Consider the following 20,103-nt stretch of genomic DNA (forward strand, 5'->3'; position numbering starts at 1 on the left):
GCAATTGTTTAAATTTTATACCAGCAACGTTTGACAAAAGTTTCTGAACAGACGTTTGATAACTAGCTTATTAGCTAACATCATCTTTAATCAACACTGAACACGTCACCCATACTCATGCACATCAGGTCTCTTATAAATGAGTCCCTGAGGCTCAGTGGGATTAACCTGTATAAACAAAGGTTGAATGAATATCAGCTGCCACCTTTCATCCCAGAGGTTCAGATCAAGATCATTTTAAGATGAAAAATTCTGGAGTTGTAACCAATTTGGTCAAACCTTGAAAACAATTTTATGCACAAATCTCCCACTTCAAGCATGCGCTGTGAATGACTGTCAGTTACTACCGCACCAAGTTTGAGCTCAATATGTTTAAAACGGACCGAGTTATTTTCATTTTTGTGTTGGCTAAAGTTGATAAGCTGAGATGCCTGCTGTAAGTGTACAACCAGTGATTACTTCTGAAGGTTTCAATAAAATCTGTTCAGTGGTTCATGAGGTATTTTGCTTTCAAAGTAAAAGTTGACTACCATTGCATTCCTCTCAACTTGGTTTTGTCTTTCAAACTGTTCAAATACCTTAAATATTTGTTTAAAATGTGAAAAACTGTCAGTCTGACTGTGTTCACGATCACATGAACCCGAATCTAACTGGTAACAAATCTCAACATTACTGACAGGAGCAGCAGCTAAAATGATTAAAACCAGGGGAGTTTATTTAAAAGCACTTTTCATGTAAAGTACTGCAAGCGTTAAGAAAATTGACGTTTAGGTTTATTTTGCGCCATCTTCTCATAATGTAAACCGTAAAGAAATGATTGTAACCAAGGTGGCAAGGAACAAACAGACAGAACCTCAGAATAACAGGAAGACGGACGGCAGGAAGCCGAGCGAGGTCAGTGCAGAGCTCAGAGTCAGATGGAAAAAAGGTGACAAACAGGATGAAGGATCCAACAATGATGATATGAAGCAGCAAACAGGAGCTCGAGTCCTTCACCGGAGTTCATGTGCACGAAGTTACTGAAGAACTATTTTAGTTAAATCTGCTCCATTATGTCTTTAAACACTCAACTTTCAGCAGTATTTTTCTTTAAGCGTTTCATTACTTTAAAAAGTTATATTTCTCCCCAATTATTTATTATTATTTAATTACAAGCTCAAATAATATCGCAGCTATAGCCCCAAATCTGAAATGAGTTGAAAAGGAGGCACCGTAGACGCATTCCCGTCTACCTGCCGGCTGTGCTCGATTGCCTGACCACTGAGATCCTGGAGCTGGCAGAAAAACACGGCTTGTGACAGCAGAAGGACAGGATCGTCCCCCGGCACCTGCAGCCGGCTGTCTGTAGTGACGAGGAGCTCGTCAGGCTGCTGGGAGGAGGGGCCATGGCTCTGGGAGGAGTTCTGCCTGGCACTCAGGCGGTTCTGCTGCCTGAAGGAACCGAGAGGCCAGCCAAGTCTGGGTGGACAGATCGGACAGCATCTGTGGCCATTTTCTTCGGATCCGCTATGGGACGGACCTTTACAAAAGATCCTTCCTGCCTACAGCCATCAGCATCTATAACATCTCTTAATGAAATGAGGATAACGAGTTACAACATTTAATTTCCCTTTGGGATTAATAAAGTATTTTTGAACTGAATTGAACTGAACTATTGATAAATAAAAGTGCTCTTTTGTTCATATTTCACCTTTATTTTGCTGAAAAATTGCACAATTTTAAAGCTTAACTTGAAAGTCAAATCAGCTCTCATTTCTGTGCTTTTTACTCTTTTATAGGCAGAAAAGGCGGCAGGACAGGCGGTCCCACTTGAGACAGCATTAAATTAGTAAATCTAAAAAGAAAAAACATTTTAAATCATGCCTGAAAAAAAAGGACTAACCAAATCCTAAAATATAAAAAATAATAATAATTTTTGTGTTCGGACTGGGCAGCACGGTGGCGCAACTGGTAGAGCTGCTACCTCTCAGCGAGCAGGTCCTTGGTTCAAATCCCGGTCCAGGGGCCTTTCTGGGTGGAGTTTGCATGTTCTCTCCGTGCATGCGTGGATTTTCTCCGGGTGCTCCGGTTTCCTCCCACAGACCAAAAACATGCATGTTAGGCCGATTGGCAACTCTAAATTGTCCCTAGGTGTGAGTGAGAGAGTGAATGGTTGTTTGTCTCGTTTGTCTCTATGTGGCCCTGTGATGGACTTGCGACCCGTCCAGGGTGTACCCCGCCCCTCGCACAGTGATTGCTGGACATGGGCACCAGCGACCCCCGTGACCCAAAATGGAATAAGCGGGTAAAGATAATGGATGGATGGATGGATTGGTGTTCGGACTGAAGATTTTCTGCAGCTAGACTAATAGTAGAATCTGATTGGCTGATGTTTGAATCCCATGTAAACAGAATGGTTCATCACAAGTGTGGCTGTAAATTTGACTTCTCCACAGTTAGAAGGTTTCAGATTACGAGGTAAGCCATTCTAACTGTTTAGAAGTGATTACATTAGTTATTAAAGGAGCAATATAATGATTGTGTGTGTTGCCCAAGAGCTCAGACTGATAATAACAAAGCCAGAAGCTCCCTTACAGAATGTGTATCAAATTAAACAGATTTATGCCATTGAAGGCATAACATAATATAACAAAATTAAGAAAGGTGGTGGTGCGGTAGAAAAATACCTTAAAAGAAGGCTTTTGAAACAGATCTTAAAACTCCCTGGTGTGCAGCAGTAAGACAATGAGCATTGTATCACTGTGAGTGCACGGAAAAAATATATATTCTGAACACCTAAAGTAGGCCCCAAAACCCGCAAATTGTAATGAGATAAAGATAAGCAGTAATACCACTGCTTCTGACCTTGAATAAGAAGGTTGTACAAATCCAGTCTTTCTGTTGGTAAACTACAAAACAATTTAGGTGAATTTTCCCAATTTCATATGATGGGTCACATTTTTTGCTTCATCAATGGCAAGATGCAGGTCATCTAGAAAAACCTAAATAATAATAATAATAATAATAAACTATAGAAAACTCCTTTAAAAGAGTTATTCAAAAAATAAAAAGTTATATTTGTAACCTATTCATTTGTGGCTTTGATTATAGATTTCAACTAATTAATATCCAAATGAGCAGATTTCTTAGACAATATCTGTGGTTTAAAAGATGACTTTATTTTGAATAAATCTCCTAGTTTCTAAAAATATCTCACATTTGAAGCCGGTAAAGAATAACCACACTCTTGCAATATTTTAAACAATGTTTCTAAACTAAACTCTCTAAAAGAGCAAAGAACATCATGATTTCAGTTCCCTGCCTTGGCTGCTCTCTGCCAGCCTCTTGGCCACGCCCACTTCTCCAATGCAGAGCGGACATATGTCACGCCGCATGAAGAAGCTTCTCCTGCGGCTTGGACTTCACACTGGTACAGGAGGTGCTAAATTATTTAAAATAATTTATTTTAAATAATAAAAAAAAAAAAAAACATGCAGATCGTGCAGCTCATCCATCAATCAGCCATTTGTGTGTCATGTCCAATCTTATTTTGAAAAGCCACGATAGAGCAAGTAAGCAAAAAACGAACCGCGAAGTAGCGAGGGACTACTGTATATTATATTATATTTACTGAATGTATTATGCATGTCTATGTATGCTTGTTTGTTTTTAATATATTTAATCTGGCCCAAAAACACAAAATTGTTGGAATTTTCTGCACAGACACACATGGGGAGTGGTGGTGCAGAGGTTAGAGGAGGTGGGCCTGTGATCGGAAGATCGCCGGTTCACGCCCCGGTACCGACAACATCAAAAAATGTGGGTGGGGTAGGTGAAGCACCCATACTTGCCCCCACCCTCATTCGCCCCACTCTGGGCACATGAGCAAGGTCCTTAACCCCCATCTGCTCCCTAAACAGGTCTCTCTTGAAAATGAGTTCTCGTGGCTCAATGAGACTACCTGGATAAATAGCGGGTAAATGAAAAAAAAAAATGCTTCCTGTGAGTTACTTTAATAAAAATGAACTTGACTTTGCATAATATTTAGATAAGATTTTCTTAAAAAAACAAAACAAAACAAAAAAAAACAGTGGGGTTTCAAGTCACTCAAGTTCAGCTGATTCTCTTTCTGCTCTGTCTGTGTGTGTGTGTGTGTGTGTATGTGTGTGTGTGTGTGTGTGTGTGTGTTTATTTCATATACCAGGTCGAAGAGTGGCGACAGGTACATGCTGATGGTGACCACGCTGCAAGTGAGTCCGAGCTGGCTGAGCAGAGTCTCTCTGTCGGTGAGAAAATTATTGAAGTATAACCATCCACACAGCAACACCACTCCTGCAGCAAGAACCTGGATCACCACGAGCCTCTGCAACAAACAACAACAGAGACAAAGAAAGTCACGTGTGATCAAGTGAGCTACTTGCAGGTCAGCAGGCCACTCCAGGTTTACCTTGTGCTTCGTGTACAGGAAGTACATGACGATGTAGAGGATTTGGAGCAGAGCTCCAATAATGTTGACCAACATGATTGTCTGATCCCACTTCAGAATCCCATAAAACAACCAACCTAGGTTACTATGGAAACAAGAGAATTAGATGTGCAGACCAAGATGTCAACAAGGCTGCTGATTGATATATATTAAAAACAAGAAGTTACTTTAGACATGTGGTGAGGAAGGGGAGAAACTGGATGTTTTCTGTACTTTTTGATTCTCGCATTTTTTTTAGGTCGGTTCTAGAAACACAAGATAAACAGATTAAAGAGAAACACACACAAAAATGAGTTATTTTCCCCTCGCCCTTCTTTATAGAATTTAGATATCGCATCTCTTTTAAATTCAAACCAAGTGGAGCAACAACAAACCAGAAAATTAAACCTCAATCTAAACAATTAAAAAACTTACAATCCAGTCGAGAACATCCCGACTGTGAACACAATGCAAGCCCATGACAGAAGTTGTATTAAATCCATATAGCGAAGGAAATATGCCGATGCACTTCCCGCTTATATAGTAAGCGTTATATGTCTACTTTTACCACAAAATGTTAAATTAGACGAAAGAAAACGCTGCAAAAACAACGACAAAGATATCCACCCGGTATTTCCGTATTTGCAATCAATGTGCTTAGCATTTTTGCCTTCTGATTGGCTACAACACAAAGTAGGCGGGGAGTATTTGACCAATGAGATGCTGAAACGATACATATCGTCTGAAGTTACGTCATCCAGTTGATAAAATTTAAAGGGCCAGTCAGCAGAATAATGGAGTTGATTCCTATGACAAAATGTAGCTTTTTTAGAAATTAAAACTTGTATAAATGTTTTTACTTACTAAACACAGAAAAAAAGCCAACAACAAGATATTTAGCGATTAAACTTTTCTTTTTAACTAGCAAAACTAGTTAAGATTGAAAAAAAAAAAAAAGACAAACGTTTCAAAAGTGAACAAGTACTGTTTTCAACATTAAAAACATGTTTATGCTCTAAAATTAACTTTCAAACTAAAAGTCTCGAGATATCACATCACTGTTTAGTGTCCTCCCAAAAAGTCAGACTTTCTTGGATGGGTGGCTGTGGCTGAGAGACCCTCCAATGAGAGAGTTGGGGGTTGGATTCCACCAGCAGTCATGCAGAAGTGTCCCTGGGCAAGACACTGAACTCCTAAATGCCTCCGATGTGTCCCATCAGTGTATGAATGTGATAAAGCACTGATTCTCTGTACAGATCTAGGAGAGTGCTGCATGAATGCGTAAATGAGGGCACAGGTTGAGGTGTAAAGTAAAGTGCTTTGAGTCTACAGTCCTCATTTTCTTTTAAATTGGTCTTGTCCAGTAGTTTTTCAGGAGTTCTGAAGGCCTTTGAGTGTTCGGTTTTTAGACTTTGTCTGCTTTTTCACTAAGCTTCAATCCAGTATTTGACCATTTTCAGAGGAATGACCAATCTATGAATTATCCATGTATAAAAAGTTAAAGCTCTTAAACTGCTTGTAAATTTTATTTTCAAAAGTAAAACACACCATCTAACAGGGAAATTTCTAGGTTTTTATTTTATTATTATTATTTTTAAGTGTATTATCTTTTTGTTTGATGTCAGCAACATATTTTCATCAACATTTTTACCGAAGCAAAAAAAAAAAAAATGTGATGGAGTTTTGGTTCTGTACTTAATGGATCAAATGATTAACGATTAATTTGAGTGGCAACATGTCCACAACAACAACAACAACAACAAAAACTTTCAGGAAAATAAGACACTTTTAGAAGATACACATAATTATTATTACATTATTATCATATATTAGTATATTTTTTAGACCAAAAAACGTATCTACTTCTTCTTCCTTTTCTTCTTGGCTGCTCGTTTCTTCAGGGTTCACCACAACGAACTAACTCACTTGAAGACTTGGCAATTGTTTTTACACCAGATGCTCTTTCTGTTGCAACCGCAGACCACCGAGCTACCACAGCCCTCTGTGTGGAGCAAAGAGCTGCCATCTGGGGCACCCCGGAGAGCAGATGGTGGAGGTTAAGTACCTTGCTCAAGGGCCCAAAGTGAGGCAAACAAGGCTGCTTCACCTTCCCCACATTTTGACGTTGTCAGTCTGGGGAGTTGAACCGGCGACCTACCAATCACAGGCTTGCCTTGTTTAACCTCTGGGTCACCTTAAGTGTGCATCTGCATGAGCTGAACCAGTTTAATGTGCACCCCGCCTCTCACCTATTGATTGCTGCAGACAGGAAACAAAAAGTTTCGCATTTGTTGTTAATTTTTGATTGATTTTTTAAAAGTTATTTTATTATTTATTATTATTTCTATTATTATTATTTACTTATTATTTATTTTATTTTTATTCTTGTATTATTCTTACTAGGGCGGCTGTGGCTGAGCGGTTAGAGCAGTCGTCCTCCAATGCAAGAGTTGGGGGTTCAATTCCACCAGCAGTCACATGCCAAAGTGTCCCTGGGCAAGACACTGAACCCCTCATTGCCTCTGATGTGTGTCCCATCAGTGTATGAATGTGATAAAGCTCTGATTATTCTTTGCACATTTCTAGTAGAGTGCTGAATGGGTAAGAGGACAGATTGTAGTGTAAAGCACGAGTGTCTTGAAGTTAAGTACAGTCCATTTACCATTATTTCCTCTGAGCAAAGAAAAACATCTAAAACCTCAGTATTTAGTTACTGTGGCTCTAAAGTTTGGAGGACATTTTCACGTAATCAATACTTTTGGACTTGTACAAGATTTGACAAGAACCAGAACAAGGCTCACACGCGGCTGCGTTTCACTACCGGCTCATTTATTTGTTCCAGCTAAAGTCTGAAGTACAACTTTTTATCAGTTATTAAAATATGGTTCCAAAATTTGTTTTACTCCCACAGTTATTTTGTACAGTAGTTTAATTACAAAAGAGCTGTTGACTCTCAGAAACCGTGGCCCCCTGAGCAGTTTAGATGAATAGCCTGGTCTATGTTGTTAACTTTTGGCTCCTACGTTTACATTTGAAATGGCTCTAAATGCATTTTCCAAGCCTACGTTATTATTTCAGGACATTTAATATCAGTTTTTAGATGAGACGTGTTAAACCGAGACATGAAAACCAACATTTGGTCTGTCGACCCGTAGTTGTCCCGTTTCGACCCCACGGTGATTTTGGAGGCTGCCGTCAATGTAAGCTCTGACGTTATTGTGGAAAAACCAACAGCTCTGCTTTATGAACTGAGCTCGAGACTGTATGCTGTGTGGTTTTACAGAGACTGGTGATTTTTAACAGTTTTCAGTGAGCTCCGAGGTTTGCACGCACGGACGTTTGTGCACCCCGTCCAGCTGTGTGGGAGGATGTGAGGCGCAGAAAAATGAGAGCAAGGACACAAAAGTTACACTTTCACACAGAATGATCAGTTTGCTTGTGGGCCCGCTTTCCTCCTGCCCCTCTTCGTTCTTCTGTTTAGTTTGGAGACGTGAAATGTAAAGTCGGGTCACGGCGTACAGCAGAGATGAAAGAGGAGACGGGATGAGAAAACTGGGGTCGGAAAAGACGCAAGGGTGGAAACTTGGGAGAGTGTGCCGGTACGATCTCATCACGGCTTCGGCCAAACAGTTTGTCATCCATCAACTTCTTCATGATCTCATGGCTCCTCATCATCCCAAAATATGGACATTTCACAACAGCTGATAAAAACACACACACACTTTTATCAATTTCATAACACTTTTAATTTTACCAAAGATTTTTTCACATCTTAAAGCAGTGCCTTATAGTTTCCTTTATGTATAAATTTACAAAACAGGTCAAGCATGTTCAAGGAGGAAACAAACAAACAGATGGTGGGAAGCCCCTTCATTTAAACGATGATGTTCGCTAACAACCAGTGTACCATAAAACCATCTCGACCGTGGAGCTCTTCAGTCTCTCTTGTGATGAGGACTTCTCAAGGACAAAATGCAAACATTTCCAATTTTAAATACCAAATTAAAAGCTCAAAATTTCGTTTGAGAGTTTTTATCTCATCAGCATGAGCATCTTATTCAAGTTCGTCCAGCCAAATGAGAAAAATTTAGATTGTTTTCCATTTCTCTAAAGATCCAACCAGGAGCCGAGTGCTTCACATGACAAACATCAAACATCCTATATTAGGTTTACCACTTTTACCAACAAAACATACACAAAAAAACAATAATTTCTCTACATGTAGAGGAAGAAAAACGAGTGTTTGGTGACAAAGCACAGCTGTACCACTGATATGAACATCTGAACACAGGTTATGATGATGTGACGTTAATCTCACTCCTAACTTCTGGTCACAACGACTGAATAAAGATTCTTAAACCGTTCAAAACTGAGAATTTTCATCCTCAAAATTTATGGAAAGAAAGTTAGAAAAAAACAAAACATTTTTGAGGTCCTCTCTCTTTGTTTTTTTTTTTGGAGCGATCCACACTCCACATTCACACCAACACATCAAACACACACTGAACAACACAAACCGTCTATGCTCATATATATATATATTTATAAAGAGTCTTGTAAAAAAAATGTCCCAATAACCCGCATTGGTTTAGAAATGTCTCTGGGCTTCAGTGCAGCATGGTGGTTAATAAAACTGGGATGATGGTGAATAAGGACAAAGACGCCAGCTGTGCTGCAGAGCTGCCGATGCTCCTCTGGACGTTTGGCTCCATCACAGCAGGATCATCTGAGAGACGAAACAGAGAATGACGGTCAGCGCTCCATTTCATCACTCAGGAATGATAAAACACCCAGCTGAGCCTCGCTTAGATGTACACTGTGTTGGATGTGACTGATATATATTATATAAAAAAACGTTTCTTACCTGCTGGGAGTCGGTTGGAGGGGTTGTGAACTCCTCCAGCGGCAAAAAACGTAGCTTTTCTTTCGTCTTTTTTCGTTTCCTCTGTCTTGGCTTCGTCTGATTGAGTCTTTGCAGATCCTTTATGTCCAACAACGTCCACTCTCAGCCTCAGACATTCCTTTCCATGATGATGCAGTGGTTTGGCTGAAAAATGTGTCAAAAGAACCAAGTTCAGTCATCAAACAACTTAAAAGACCACAGCAGATTGCTTTAAAAAAAAAAAAGAAAAGAAAGAAGAAGCTAATAACACTTACAGATGTAGTAATAGCTCTCCCCCTGCTTGAACTCGTTCCCCAAGGTGAAGGGCGTGTAGCGCTGGAATTTCTCCGAGAATTTCTCCGGCGCGTGGGGAGCGAAGGGGCGTGAGCATTCCCAACGGAGCTGATCGAAGGAGTGAGGCTTACACACCTCGTAGTCCTCCCTCTCCACCATGTACAGCACGTAGCGCTCGGCTGAGTGCGACGACACCTCTCCATGGGTGTAGTGGGGGCAGATGATGTCCAGATAGTCATTAATGCGCACTTTCACCGTGTAGTCATCTTCTTGGAAGCTGCAGGCAGAAAGAAAAACAGGAGGTCAGCGACTAATCACATCCAGAGAGGAATTTTTTTTAATGCTCTGATTGTAGAAAGTGTATCGTTTCCTAAGTGTGCCACACATCTGAGTTAAAAAAAAAAAAGTTTTCAGAGAAACGGACAGACATCACGCGACGACACTCAGGTTTCGGTTCACCTGCATCAGCTCATCTTTGTAGCAGAATTAGAAAGAGCCCGATCAGGCTGGACTCGTTTCTGCTGTTTTTAGACAGGAGAGCTGAAGCTCCTCGACATGCACCACCACAACACCTGTCTCACTCTTTCCCCCTCATGCAGAAACTCACCTGCTATCAGGTAAATGAGACTGTAGATGACAGCTCAGCTCACCCAAACAATATAATCATGACTCATGACATGTAAATCTCGGTTTTCTCATTTTAAACTATTTTTAGTTGCTGTCAGATTAGTTTCCTCACCTACACGTCTTGTCAGTCTGTTCTGAACCCCTTCTTTGCAGCGAGGCTGTTTTGCTCCTTGCATTTCACTCTAATTTCACTAAAGATGTGGACAGCAGAGGTGGAGACACTCACTCTAGCTTCCCTCTTTTCATCTGTACTTTTATTGTTCGTTGCAAGCCTTCCGTTCTCCTCTTTGTTCACTTCCTATCCTTCCCTTGGCCCAATAACGTAGATCAGCACAAATCCCATGCAGTATCAGTTTTTCGTCATTATTAAGAAGCTTTGGGAACAGATTAAGAGGAAGAAAAATAGTTTGATGTCCCTGTGATGGACTTCTGACCTGCCCAGGGTGTCCCCTGCTTCCTGCACAGTGACAGCTGGATATGGGCACCTGTGACCCCGGCCTGTGTTGCCAGATTGGGCAGTTTTCATTCTGATTTTGTGGGTAAAAATTACTTGGGGTGGGGATAATTTGGGCAGATTTGGAGTCAGATCGGCCTTTTTTGAATTAACCAAAACACATTTCAAACAATCATTCATCATTACTGGTTCAAAGCTCCCCAGACCTTTCTTCATCACTGATTGGCTATTGTCATCTGCCACGGTGTTCACAACAGAGAACTGGTGAGGCGGCACAAAGTTTTAGTTTTAGTAAACACCTCGTTGAGCGAGCAGCGGTACGTCAGAGCGTCCGCCATATTGAATGTGTCAGAACTGCCGGTCAACTAATACAAGGAAATGGACTGAACTTCATAAAGCACCGTTCTACAAAGTGTTTTATGTTAATCCCCGTCATTCACACACACTAATATATTTGGAAAACAAATAGACACCAAAGACAACATTTATAAAACTTTTAACGTGATTATTAAAAATGTTTATTCCTTAAATGTTTAGATTTAAGGTAAGCCCTAAACCAACATATTTATTTTTTGAGTGCTTACAACTAATGTGTATAACACTATTACTGTGATGATAAATATAGCAATATTCATATTGAACATTTAATTTGTGTCTATAATAACCAGATCCTGAACATTCACATTTAACTGATTTTGATTAATCACATCGATGAACATATAAACACCAATAAATCTTTACAGGGGTGGGGGGTATTGTGTGTGTGTACTGATGTGCGTTCATGCTTAAACAGTCCAAATAATATATTGATTAGGTGGGTTTTGTGTGATTTGGCAGTTTTTAACAGATTTTTGGGCTGGAAAACCTCCACTCTATCTGGCAACACTGACCCCCGCAACCCGAAAAAGAAGAAGCGGGTAAAGATAATGGATGGATGGAAACTAGTTTATGAGTAAAAATGTGACAAACTTGCCAGTGTTCTTGTCTTTATAATAAATCAGATGCAGGTGAGGCCATGAATGCAACGTGCAGCTGTGTGATTTGTGTTTCTTCTTCTGTGGGGGGATCTGCCAACAGCCAGAAGGTGAAGAGAGATGTTTTTATTTGTGTGTTGCTTTCATTACATCCTTGGGGGCAACATGTTCTACTCCTCAAATCAAATCAGGACTTGAGCAGCTCAGGGGCAGCTTCTGGTTGCTTGTTTAATTTGTTCTTAGAGAAAGTGACAAGAAAGCAGCTCCTGTGCATCTGCTGCTGTTTATTCAGCCCGCTGTGAAAAGACGGTGTGTGTCATCAAAGCTTGAGACGTGCTGGCCCTGACCCCCCTCCCCCACCACCGCCATCCCCTTCCTTAGCGTCCTGTTGTTGTGGCTCCTGTCAGGACCCCCAGACCAATTCACAGACACGCAGGCTCCGTGTAAAGGCCTCTAACCCCTCCTTCCTTCCTCCTCCTCCTGGTTAGTGCTAACGTACCTGTCAAAACATGCTTTGTTAGCGCTTGTTATCCGAGGCTAACAGGCCGATCGCTCTGCTATAATCAGTGCTTTCTCTGTGTAAAAAGAAAACTTGATTGGTGTGTTTTGCACAGGTGTGTGTAAATACGTGTTCCTCCGTAAGAAGAGAAGAGTTGCATCTGTAGAAGCTTAATTGGCCAAATAATCTCCTATCCCGTCTCGTTTCCCCCTCTACTGCTTTCTTCAGTCCAGACTGTAATAACAGGGTTGGAGCAAAACAAGACGTTTGGAGCTCTCGAGTGGTTCCCTCAGAAGTGAAGAATAGCCTTAAACAGTGTGGGCTACACCTTTTTCCCACACTGCGCCCTTGTTAGCGGTCTGGCCTACACACTACATGAAAACACAGGCTTGTCAAAAGCCAACAAAACACTGAGACTCTGTTACCGATTTCATTCACGGCTCGCACTTTTAAGAAAAACTGCCTTTTTATCCTTCTCTGTTCCCCTCCTCCTCTCCTCCGATGGGTCTGGCTAATTAAAAGCTGTTAGGGGTCTGGGGCCAATGTGTTTTGTGGAAAAGGAGGGGAGGTGAAACGAATAGGGTGTAATTATACCCTTTGCCTCCCTAAAGACAGAAAGCCTGAAGGCTACAGGGCCCCTTCAACTCCTCGGCCTAAACCCCCACGGAGCTGTAGCTTGACTAATGTGTGAAGGTGTTCAGTGGTTAAACAGCATCTTCTCAGCCATGCCAGTTTGTCTTTTCTGTCATATCTTCAAGCAATGGTTTAAATCCCTTTAAAATCAAGTTCTGTGGAATGTTTATAATAGTATAATATAGTATAATAGTTAGCATCTCACATGCTATAGATAGCCCTTTAAATAACATTTCGAAGATATTAATTGTTCAAAATCTACGACGGAGCTTTAGGGCCACGCTAAGAGAAAAAAAAAAGCCATAAAATTACGAGAATAAAGTCATACGAGATTTACTTATTTATTTTTATTTTTTTTACACCTCTCATTCTTTTTTTTTTTCCCCACACGAGTCCGATCCACGACGCGACCTGTCAATCAATCCAGTAGGCGTGTCAGCAAATGACCAATCCGAAGCTAAACGCTCCTACAAGTGAGCCGCTGGGTCTCTTCAACCTCTTTCTGGCACATTTATTGAAAACCTCTAACGGCGCTACACGCACACAATTTCGCTCACTGAGCGCCACTTTCCAAATGGAAACAAAAATGAAAGTCATGACGTAATGACGTCACGTATCTGCATCGCATACAAAACACTACGGCAGGCGGCAGTATTGGAACACGTTTTGAGTAAGAGCGTCAATGACAACAAAGTTGAACAAACAATCTTCAATTTACCAGTTAAAATGCAATAAACTCTGATTTATCGTGTCTGAGTTCAGATAATATTACGACTCATTTAGCTTCGGATTGGTCATTTGTTGACACGCCTACTGAATTGATTGACAGGTCGCATTGTGGATCCGACTAGTGGAAAAAAATAACGACAGCTGTATAAAAAAAACCCTAAAAAAACTTGTGTATGACTTTATTCTCATAATATTAAGACTTCATTCGACTTTATTCTCATAATTTTTTGGCTTTTAGTTTTTTTCTTAGCGTGTCGTAAAAATCTTTCCAAGGAAACACCTTTAAAAATATCTCAACGATGTATTTATTTTGACCACAAGTAAAGAAACATTAACAGTCCCTTCATATCTTCCTCACACTTTTCCTGCGCTCTCCACACTTGCGTCTCCCTGCGTCTGCGCTCACCTCGGACTGACATTTCTCAGGACAGTGAGAGTCACATAAATGTGATAGCTATGTCCTTTGTGAGATCCAGGGGCAGACGTACGAGTTGTTGCAAACCTACTTTACACACATCTTCCCCTGCACTAGTTTCTGTGTGTGTTTGGATGAGATTTTCTGGAGAGCTTTATTCAGGGCGTCTCGAGCCTCAGGCTTATGAACATCTGCTTGTCAGGGTTCCTGTGGAGTCTCCAGTGAGGTTGTGTTTGTAGGATAAAGGTGTAGGTAAACAGCGAGGGTGGGAGGCTGCTGTCTTTGTTCCCCTCTGCAGGTCATTTCTCACCACAGAGCGTCTCCAGTTTTTGTGTCAGCGTGTGTGAGGTTGGAAGCGCTGGTGGTTATTACAGGAGGCGACTCCATTTCAACACATTCCTCTCCTCTCACTGGAAGCTTTGAAGTCTCGTCATCGTCTCTTTTTGCTCTCCTTTCTTTCTACGCCTCCATCCGTTCGGCCCGTGAAGCTCGGTCGAACAGCTGACACAGGAACGTCTGCTTTGTTACTCTGTCGAGGGAGGACTTTCAGAACCGGCGGTCGGGTCGAGAGGTCAGAGTTGAGCGTCGCAACTGCTCAGACGCTAGAATCCGAGTCACGGCTGATGATAAATGCTTCAACACACATGCAAGCAAGCAGCGAGTGAGCACCACTTAAACACCAAAACAAGTGCACTCCCCGCCCCCTCCTCCATTTGTTGCAGGTAATCAAAGGAAAGTGTGCAAGCTCTGGAATGTCACAACAGAGGGGGCTGCGGTTTGGATCCCATTGGATCTCTAATCCTATTCTATCACACTTTTTTACTACAAGGTTTAAGCTTAATATCCTATTAATTTGCTGCGGTATGACAGATTCACACCTCGTCTCACATGGGCCAAGGACCTGACAGAAGGTCTAATGGGTTTTTAGCTGCTCATATTATAGTCAGTCTAAAATACTCTGAAGTCTTTCTTTATGAGCTTCCAGTGGGATTGAACAAAAGGGAATTCAGCCTCTGCTGCTTCTGGTGTCGTTGAAAACCCAAATCATAACTCTGCAGTTTGGAAGCGACATTATGAAAACACTCGAGATGAGACCAACTACCAATAAAAAACGTTTCATTATTTCAATTCTGAACTTCTTCATTTACCCCTTCTTCATCCATCACTGTCTTCACTCCCCTCCCTCAGTCTGCCTTGCTTTTATTAGTCCACGACCCCCCCACCCCGCTCCATCTTGTTTTGTCCCATCTCTGCAGGCTGACATAATAAACTGCAGCTCTTCATTCAGGCTAATTTCTAAAAGCAAACGTCTTTCTTCACCTCACCCTTCTCCCACGAAAATCTTTTCACCCGGTCCCCTTTCTTGAGCCTCCCAGTTTGTGAGCAATAAAAATAAAAAGACCAAATGGTATCTGGTTTAATATGCTGTGAGGGTGGTTGCAAAGGATTAGTCTGTTTGACTGTCTAACGGAAACCAACAAAATGCATTTAAATAAACTTAAATTATAATAATTTTAAAAAGCATTACTTCTATTCCCACTATCACCTTCAGGGGGCGACGGGGAGCTGCTAGTGGACACCAATCCCAAAGTATGCATGAAATGTTATGAATGAGCCGTGTCCACACTCTTCACATGCACACACTTTGAGAGCAATTTAGGGTAAAAGCAGGCCTCTACAATGTTCAGTTTCCTTCTGGTGGAAAACTACGGGGGGACAAAACAGAGAAAGGTCTGTGAGAAAAAAGGGGGTGTTGATAGAAGGAGAGGGGAGGGTGGGGGAGGAAGTCTGGACCCGAGATAAGGAGGCGAGAGGAAGAGCGGAGAAAAACATGAGGTTCTTGGATACCATGATGAGGGATGGTGATGTCCACGGAGCAGAAACAACTTGTACTGACTACACCCCTACACCAGGTGAAGGTGAGCACAGACAAGCATGAAGGATGGATTAATCTGAAGAGGACAGTGAAATCAGCAGGGGACACTCAAAAAGCCCTCTGATTAGGATTGGGAAAGCTGAATGGACGTTATTTCCATGGATTGTATCAGAAAGATTATGGCTGCTGCTAAAAGAACCGTGGTTACATCACAAAATATTAGATCATCTACACAGCGAGGGCAGCAGAGTGATGGTTTTGTGTCTGTGGGTCAGATTACAAACTCACTGTAATCTGCCCCTTAGTATTGTGTGTTCTCATTCTAGTGAGATTAGGGAACTAAATATGGGCTGAAGAAGGGACTATGAACAAAAAGTTAAAAAAAAACAAACAGAGCAGGAACAAGATGTACAAAATGTATAACAGGTGGGGCAGACGTCGACCACCTTCCCGTCAGACTCAATCTCAGGGGTAAGAAGCATGTAGAGGCAGGCACTGGCTGCTTCACATAGGCAGAATATTGTATTACACCAAACTCCAGATTAAAAGATCTCTGCTGACACACTGGAGGCCCGGGACATAGACCCAGGCTACAGATGATGGATGAAGACCGCCTTATAACAGAGATAAGGCGAAGGGGTGTTAATAGCATCCAAGGATGAGATCTTGGTTGAATTAATAAGAAACAAGACAAAGTGCCGAGGGCCCGCGGTCAGTCCTGGGAGGAGACCCAGCTGTTTGGGAAGATGGGAGAGGAACAGACAGGTACAGAGGGAGGAACACACTCCTGCATGCACAGCTGACAGAGTTGAGTATAGTAACAGTAGGGAGGAATGCTGTCTGTAGCTAATATTAACACCCCCATGCTCCCTCAAGCCTCCCCCCGTCAGAGAGTGTAAGTGTGAGTCACACATTTATCATGTCTCGGTAAGGCTGCCTTAAGGCACCAACCACTCCCTGTTCAAAACTCTGACGTGAAAACGCGCACAAGCAATTAAAAGACACGCTCACGTGCCGTCAGGTCCAAAACAACAACAAGACTGCTCCCAGTTAAAAGACCAGTTAATGGGAGCCCAAGTTCAACCTCACCCTCATAGAACGCTAATAAATCTACACACGCCTAGACACGCAGTGGAACAACAAGACGGGACCAGACTCCACCTGTCATGGAAGAAAGTAGTGCACAGCCAGTGTACCCAATCTGTGCCCAGATTGAGCCGTAATCAGCGGCGCTGCGAGAGACCGTTTTAAAGACACGACTCCACAGAACACGAAGGAGCACACTGCTGCCATCTGGTCACTGTCCTCCTCCTGGAAGATAAATCACTGCAGGTCCACAAACAGACCAAGAATCAATTAGCATCAATTATCGCCCAGAGACTTCAGACCGATCTACATAATCCACTAAATCTGACAAAGGGGATGGTGGGAGAGGAAGCGAAGGTACGAAGAGAACAATTACATGAATCAGGCGGCATGTTGTACATGGAACCTCAACAGGCTCCCATGTGTGAAAAGTTAATACTGCGTTGAGTTTATGTTTGTTTATGTGTGTCAGGGTCTATGTTTAACCACAGTACAAGGGATTAGTTATTCTATGTTTTTTTATTTAGGTTATGCAACTCCTATTTGGCCCTGTGATGGACTTGCGACCCGTCCAGGGTGTACCCCGCCCCTCGCACAGTGATTGCTGGACATGGGCACCAGCGACCCCCGTGACCCAAAATGGAATAAGCGGGTAAAGATAATGGATGGATGGATGGGTAAAGATAATGGATGGATGGATGAACTCCCATTTGACAGCAGAAGTAGTCCAGGGTCGGATTAGAGGCAGCACATGAGAATCTGTCTTTGTGTTCCCTCTTTCTGACACCACTTCCTTATCTGTCTGCTTGGAGCTCCAGTTTCTCTCTGAACTTGCCTTGTGGTCTCTCACCTGAGCCAGACACCACCACCACCACCACCACCACCATCACCTGTCTGTGGTGACTCAGGTGTACAACTCAGGTGTTTGAATCACGCATGGCCTCACTAATGACACAAACACTGCTCACTGTTAGGGTTTTCGGCTACACTTCACATCCAATTATCACGGCTAATCAGTTTTGTTGTGCGTTTCCTTGACTGATGAAGCCTTCTGGATCGAAGGCGAAACGTTCAGAACAAAAAAAAGAAACTGTCCAGATGACCTGACTGAAAAATGTTGGATTGTATACCTGGATTATTGAGCATGGACTTTGTTATCACAGCTATTGTTTTCTCTTTTTAACCTCCCGTCTTATTGTCATTGGTTAAAGGACAATTAGTAGAGCAGTAATGTAATCAAGACATAAGACTAAAAGTCCATAACAGCTTTGCCCTTTTTCTGCCTCTGGGTGACAGGTTTTAATCGACCATAAAAAAAAGAATAATATAAGCATGTGGACCATCCTTCTGTTTCAGCTCAAAAGTAATAGACACTAAAATGACACACACGTACGCACAAGCAGAAACACACGCTAAAAGCTCAATAAATCGTGCTGCGATATGTCAAGCTCCATCGATCCCACTGAGTGGCCGGATAGCATTACATTTCTGACCTCAAAACTAAATCATCAGCACTGCGTGGCCCCTGTCCTCCCTTCTGGATATCTGTTCTCTCTCATGAAAAAAAAACAAACACTCTTTACAAACGCTCCATTTTGATAGAAGCATATTAAGCAATTATTGGCTAATAAACACACCTTTTTATGACACACACGCAGGTGCAGACCCCGCAGAGAAATCGGGACATGTTAATACTCGTCAGTCTATTTTCTACTACTAGAGTATGTCTGCGTGTGTGTGAGTTGTGGTTAAATATAGTGATGGATCTGTCCATCTGCTAGGCTTCCCCTTGCAATCTAACAGTGGTTCTTGAACTTTTCTGCTTTTGACCTGCACAATAACAGTTGCAGATGCTTGTGATATTAAATATATCCATGTATGCAAACTTAAAAATAACTTGTATTTATCTTTGTAATAATTGTGATAAAAATATTCAATTTGCTTTCTTTTTTTTTCTTCTTCTTAAATTTAATTTGATTTCTGGACATTATCTGGGGACCCTCACTTGATGTTTCATGACCCACAGTGGGGCCCCGACCCCCAACTTTGAACCCCCCCTGTTCCAACACCGATGTCAAAGATGTAAGTAGTTTAAATGGACTACAAATAATCCTGTCTCCTCACCTCACTTGAACAAAATATAAAACTTAATAACGAGCAGGCAGTGCTAGCTTGCATGTGTGAAAATAATGTTAAGTTATGATGCTCGCTTTAGGAGAAAGAGCATCCTGGCTGACCCAAACGCGGCGAGTTAAACAATTTACAAGTTAGATACTTTTTTAGGCTGAAGTGAATTAATTTTTAATAAGAGTAGAGTGGTCCTTACTTGGTGTTTGTTCCGTTCCAGTAGACGCTGTGTCTCTCCGCGGAGGCGAACCACGCTCCGACTGTCAGCGCCAAGCACACCAGGAGCACCACATCCATGGCTTCGTCTCCCCCTCCGAACCTCTAAAGTCACTCAGAGAAGCGATGAATTACAAAATAAAATAGAAACCACTTCCGTCGTGAAGATTAAACTGAGTCGTTTGTGTTTCTCTTTTTTTTCCACCCGATATTGGCACTAGGAAAGTAGTAGCTCGAACACTGATACGATTGTTGTCTGACTCGCACGAGCGCAGCGTATTTGTTCCCTCCTGGCTCCGCCTACTAGTAACAGCCACCAACCAATAGAAACTCACCTCCTCGGGGCTGTTGCCGCCCACCGCTGCTCCGAGAAACGCGCTACCCTCCCTCGGCTGTTGTAACTGAATCCAAAAAGAGCTCCACAGAAAATAAAATTTATATTTTTATAATGATGAAATATGCGTCAAAGTGAAACAAAACAAAACTTGAGTGATTTTGTTCAGTTATCATTAGATATTAAAACCGTTTAAATGATTAAAAAAATATATTTTCATGAAAGAAACACTTAAATTCCATTACAAAGTTGTACAAAAACACTTGGAATATAGCAGTGACAGCTTACTATAAAAAATAGCCCATGTTTGTTACGTTATCATTAACTCTGTCAAAACATGTAATTATCAGTGTCATGTTGTACCTGTTGTAGTTATCTACCTATAGCAATGCAAAACTCATTAAAATTCGAATAAGTCTCGTGCAAAACGTTGCATAAGTCAAGTAGTCACGAGTAAGCTGGACAATAACACACACTAAAATCCTGATTAAAGTTTATGCAGAAGCAAAACTA

At 41.7% G+C, this 20,103-nt stretch overlaps 2 protein-coding genes across 2 annotated transcripts in view; both read right to left on the reverse strand.

Moving 5' to 3' along the window:
- slc50a1 (solute carrier family 50 member 1) overlaps positions 1 to 4,942 on the reverse strand; it is a 39,299-nt gene extending 34,357 nt beyond the window's left edge. Inside the window, exons 1-4 of the mRNA XM_037676637.1 lie at positions 4,880 to 4,942; positions 4,633 to 4,710; positions 4,427 to 4,550; positions 4,181 to 4,342 (exon numbers count right to left, since the gene is read on the reverse strand). Of these exons, the coding sequence (XP_037532565.1) occupies positions 4,181 to 4,342; positions 4,427 to 4,550; positions 4,633 to 4,710; positions 4,880 to 4,896 (381 nt within the window). The 5' untranslated portion in view covers positions 4,897 to 4,942. The remainder of the gene's footprint in view (positions 1 to 4,180; positions 4,343 to 4,426; positions 4,551 to 4,632; positions 4,711 to 4,879) is intronic.
- Positions 4,943 to 8,171: 3,229 nt separating this feature from the next.
- On the reverse strand, positions 8,172 to 19,504 carry efna1b (ephrin-A1b). The gene is made up of 4 exons (XM_037676934.1): positions 19,240 to 19,504; positions 9,602 to 9,897; positions 9,309 to 9,491; positions 8,172 to 9,170 (listed from the first exon to the last, which is right to left on the reverse strand). The coding sequence occupies exons 1-4, from the start codon at positions 19,335 to 19,337 to the stop codon at positions 9,052 to 9,054; spliced, it is 696 nt and encodes a 231-aa protein (XP_037532862.1). The 5' UTR covers positions 19,338 to 19,504; the 3' UTR covers positions 8,172 to 9,051.
- Between the last annotated feature and the right edge of the window lie 599 nt (positions 19,505 to 20,103).

The sequence above is a fragment of the Nematolebias whitei genome, chromosome 5 (genome assembly GCF_014905685.2).
Source record: "Nematolebias whitei isolate Nwh7 chromosome 5, NemWhi1, whole genome shotgun sequence".
NCBI lineage: Eukaryota > Metazoa > Chordata > Actinopteri > Cyprinodontiformes > Rivulidae > Nematolebias > Nematolebias whitei.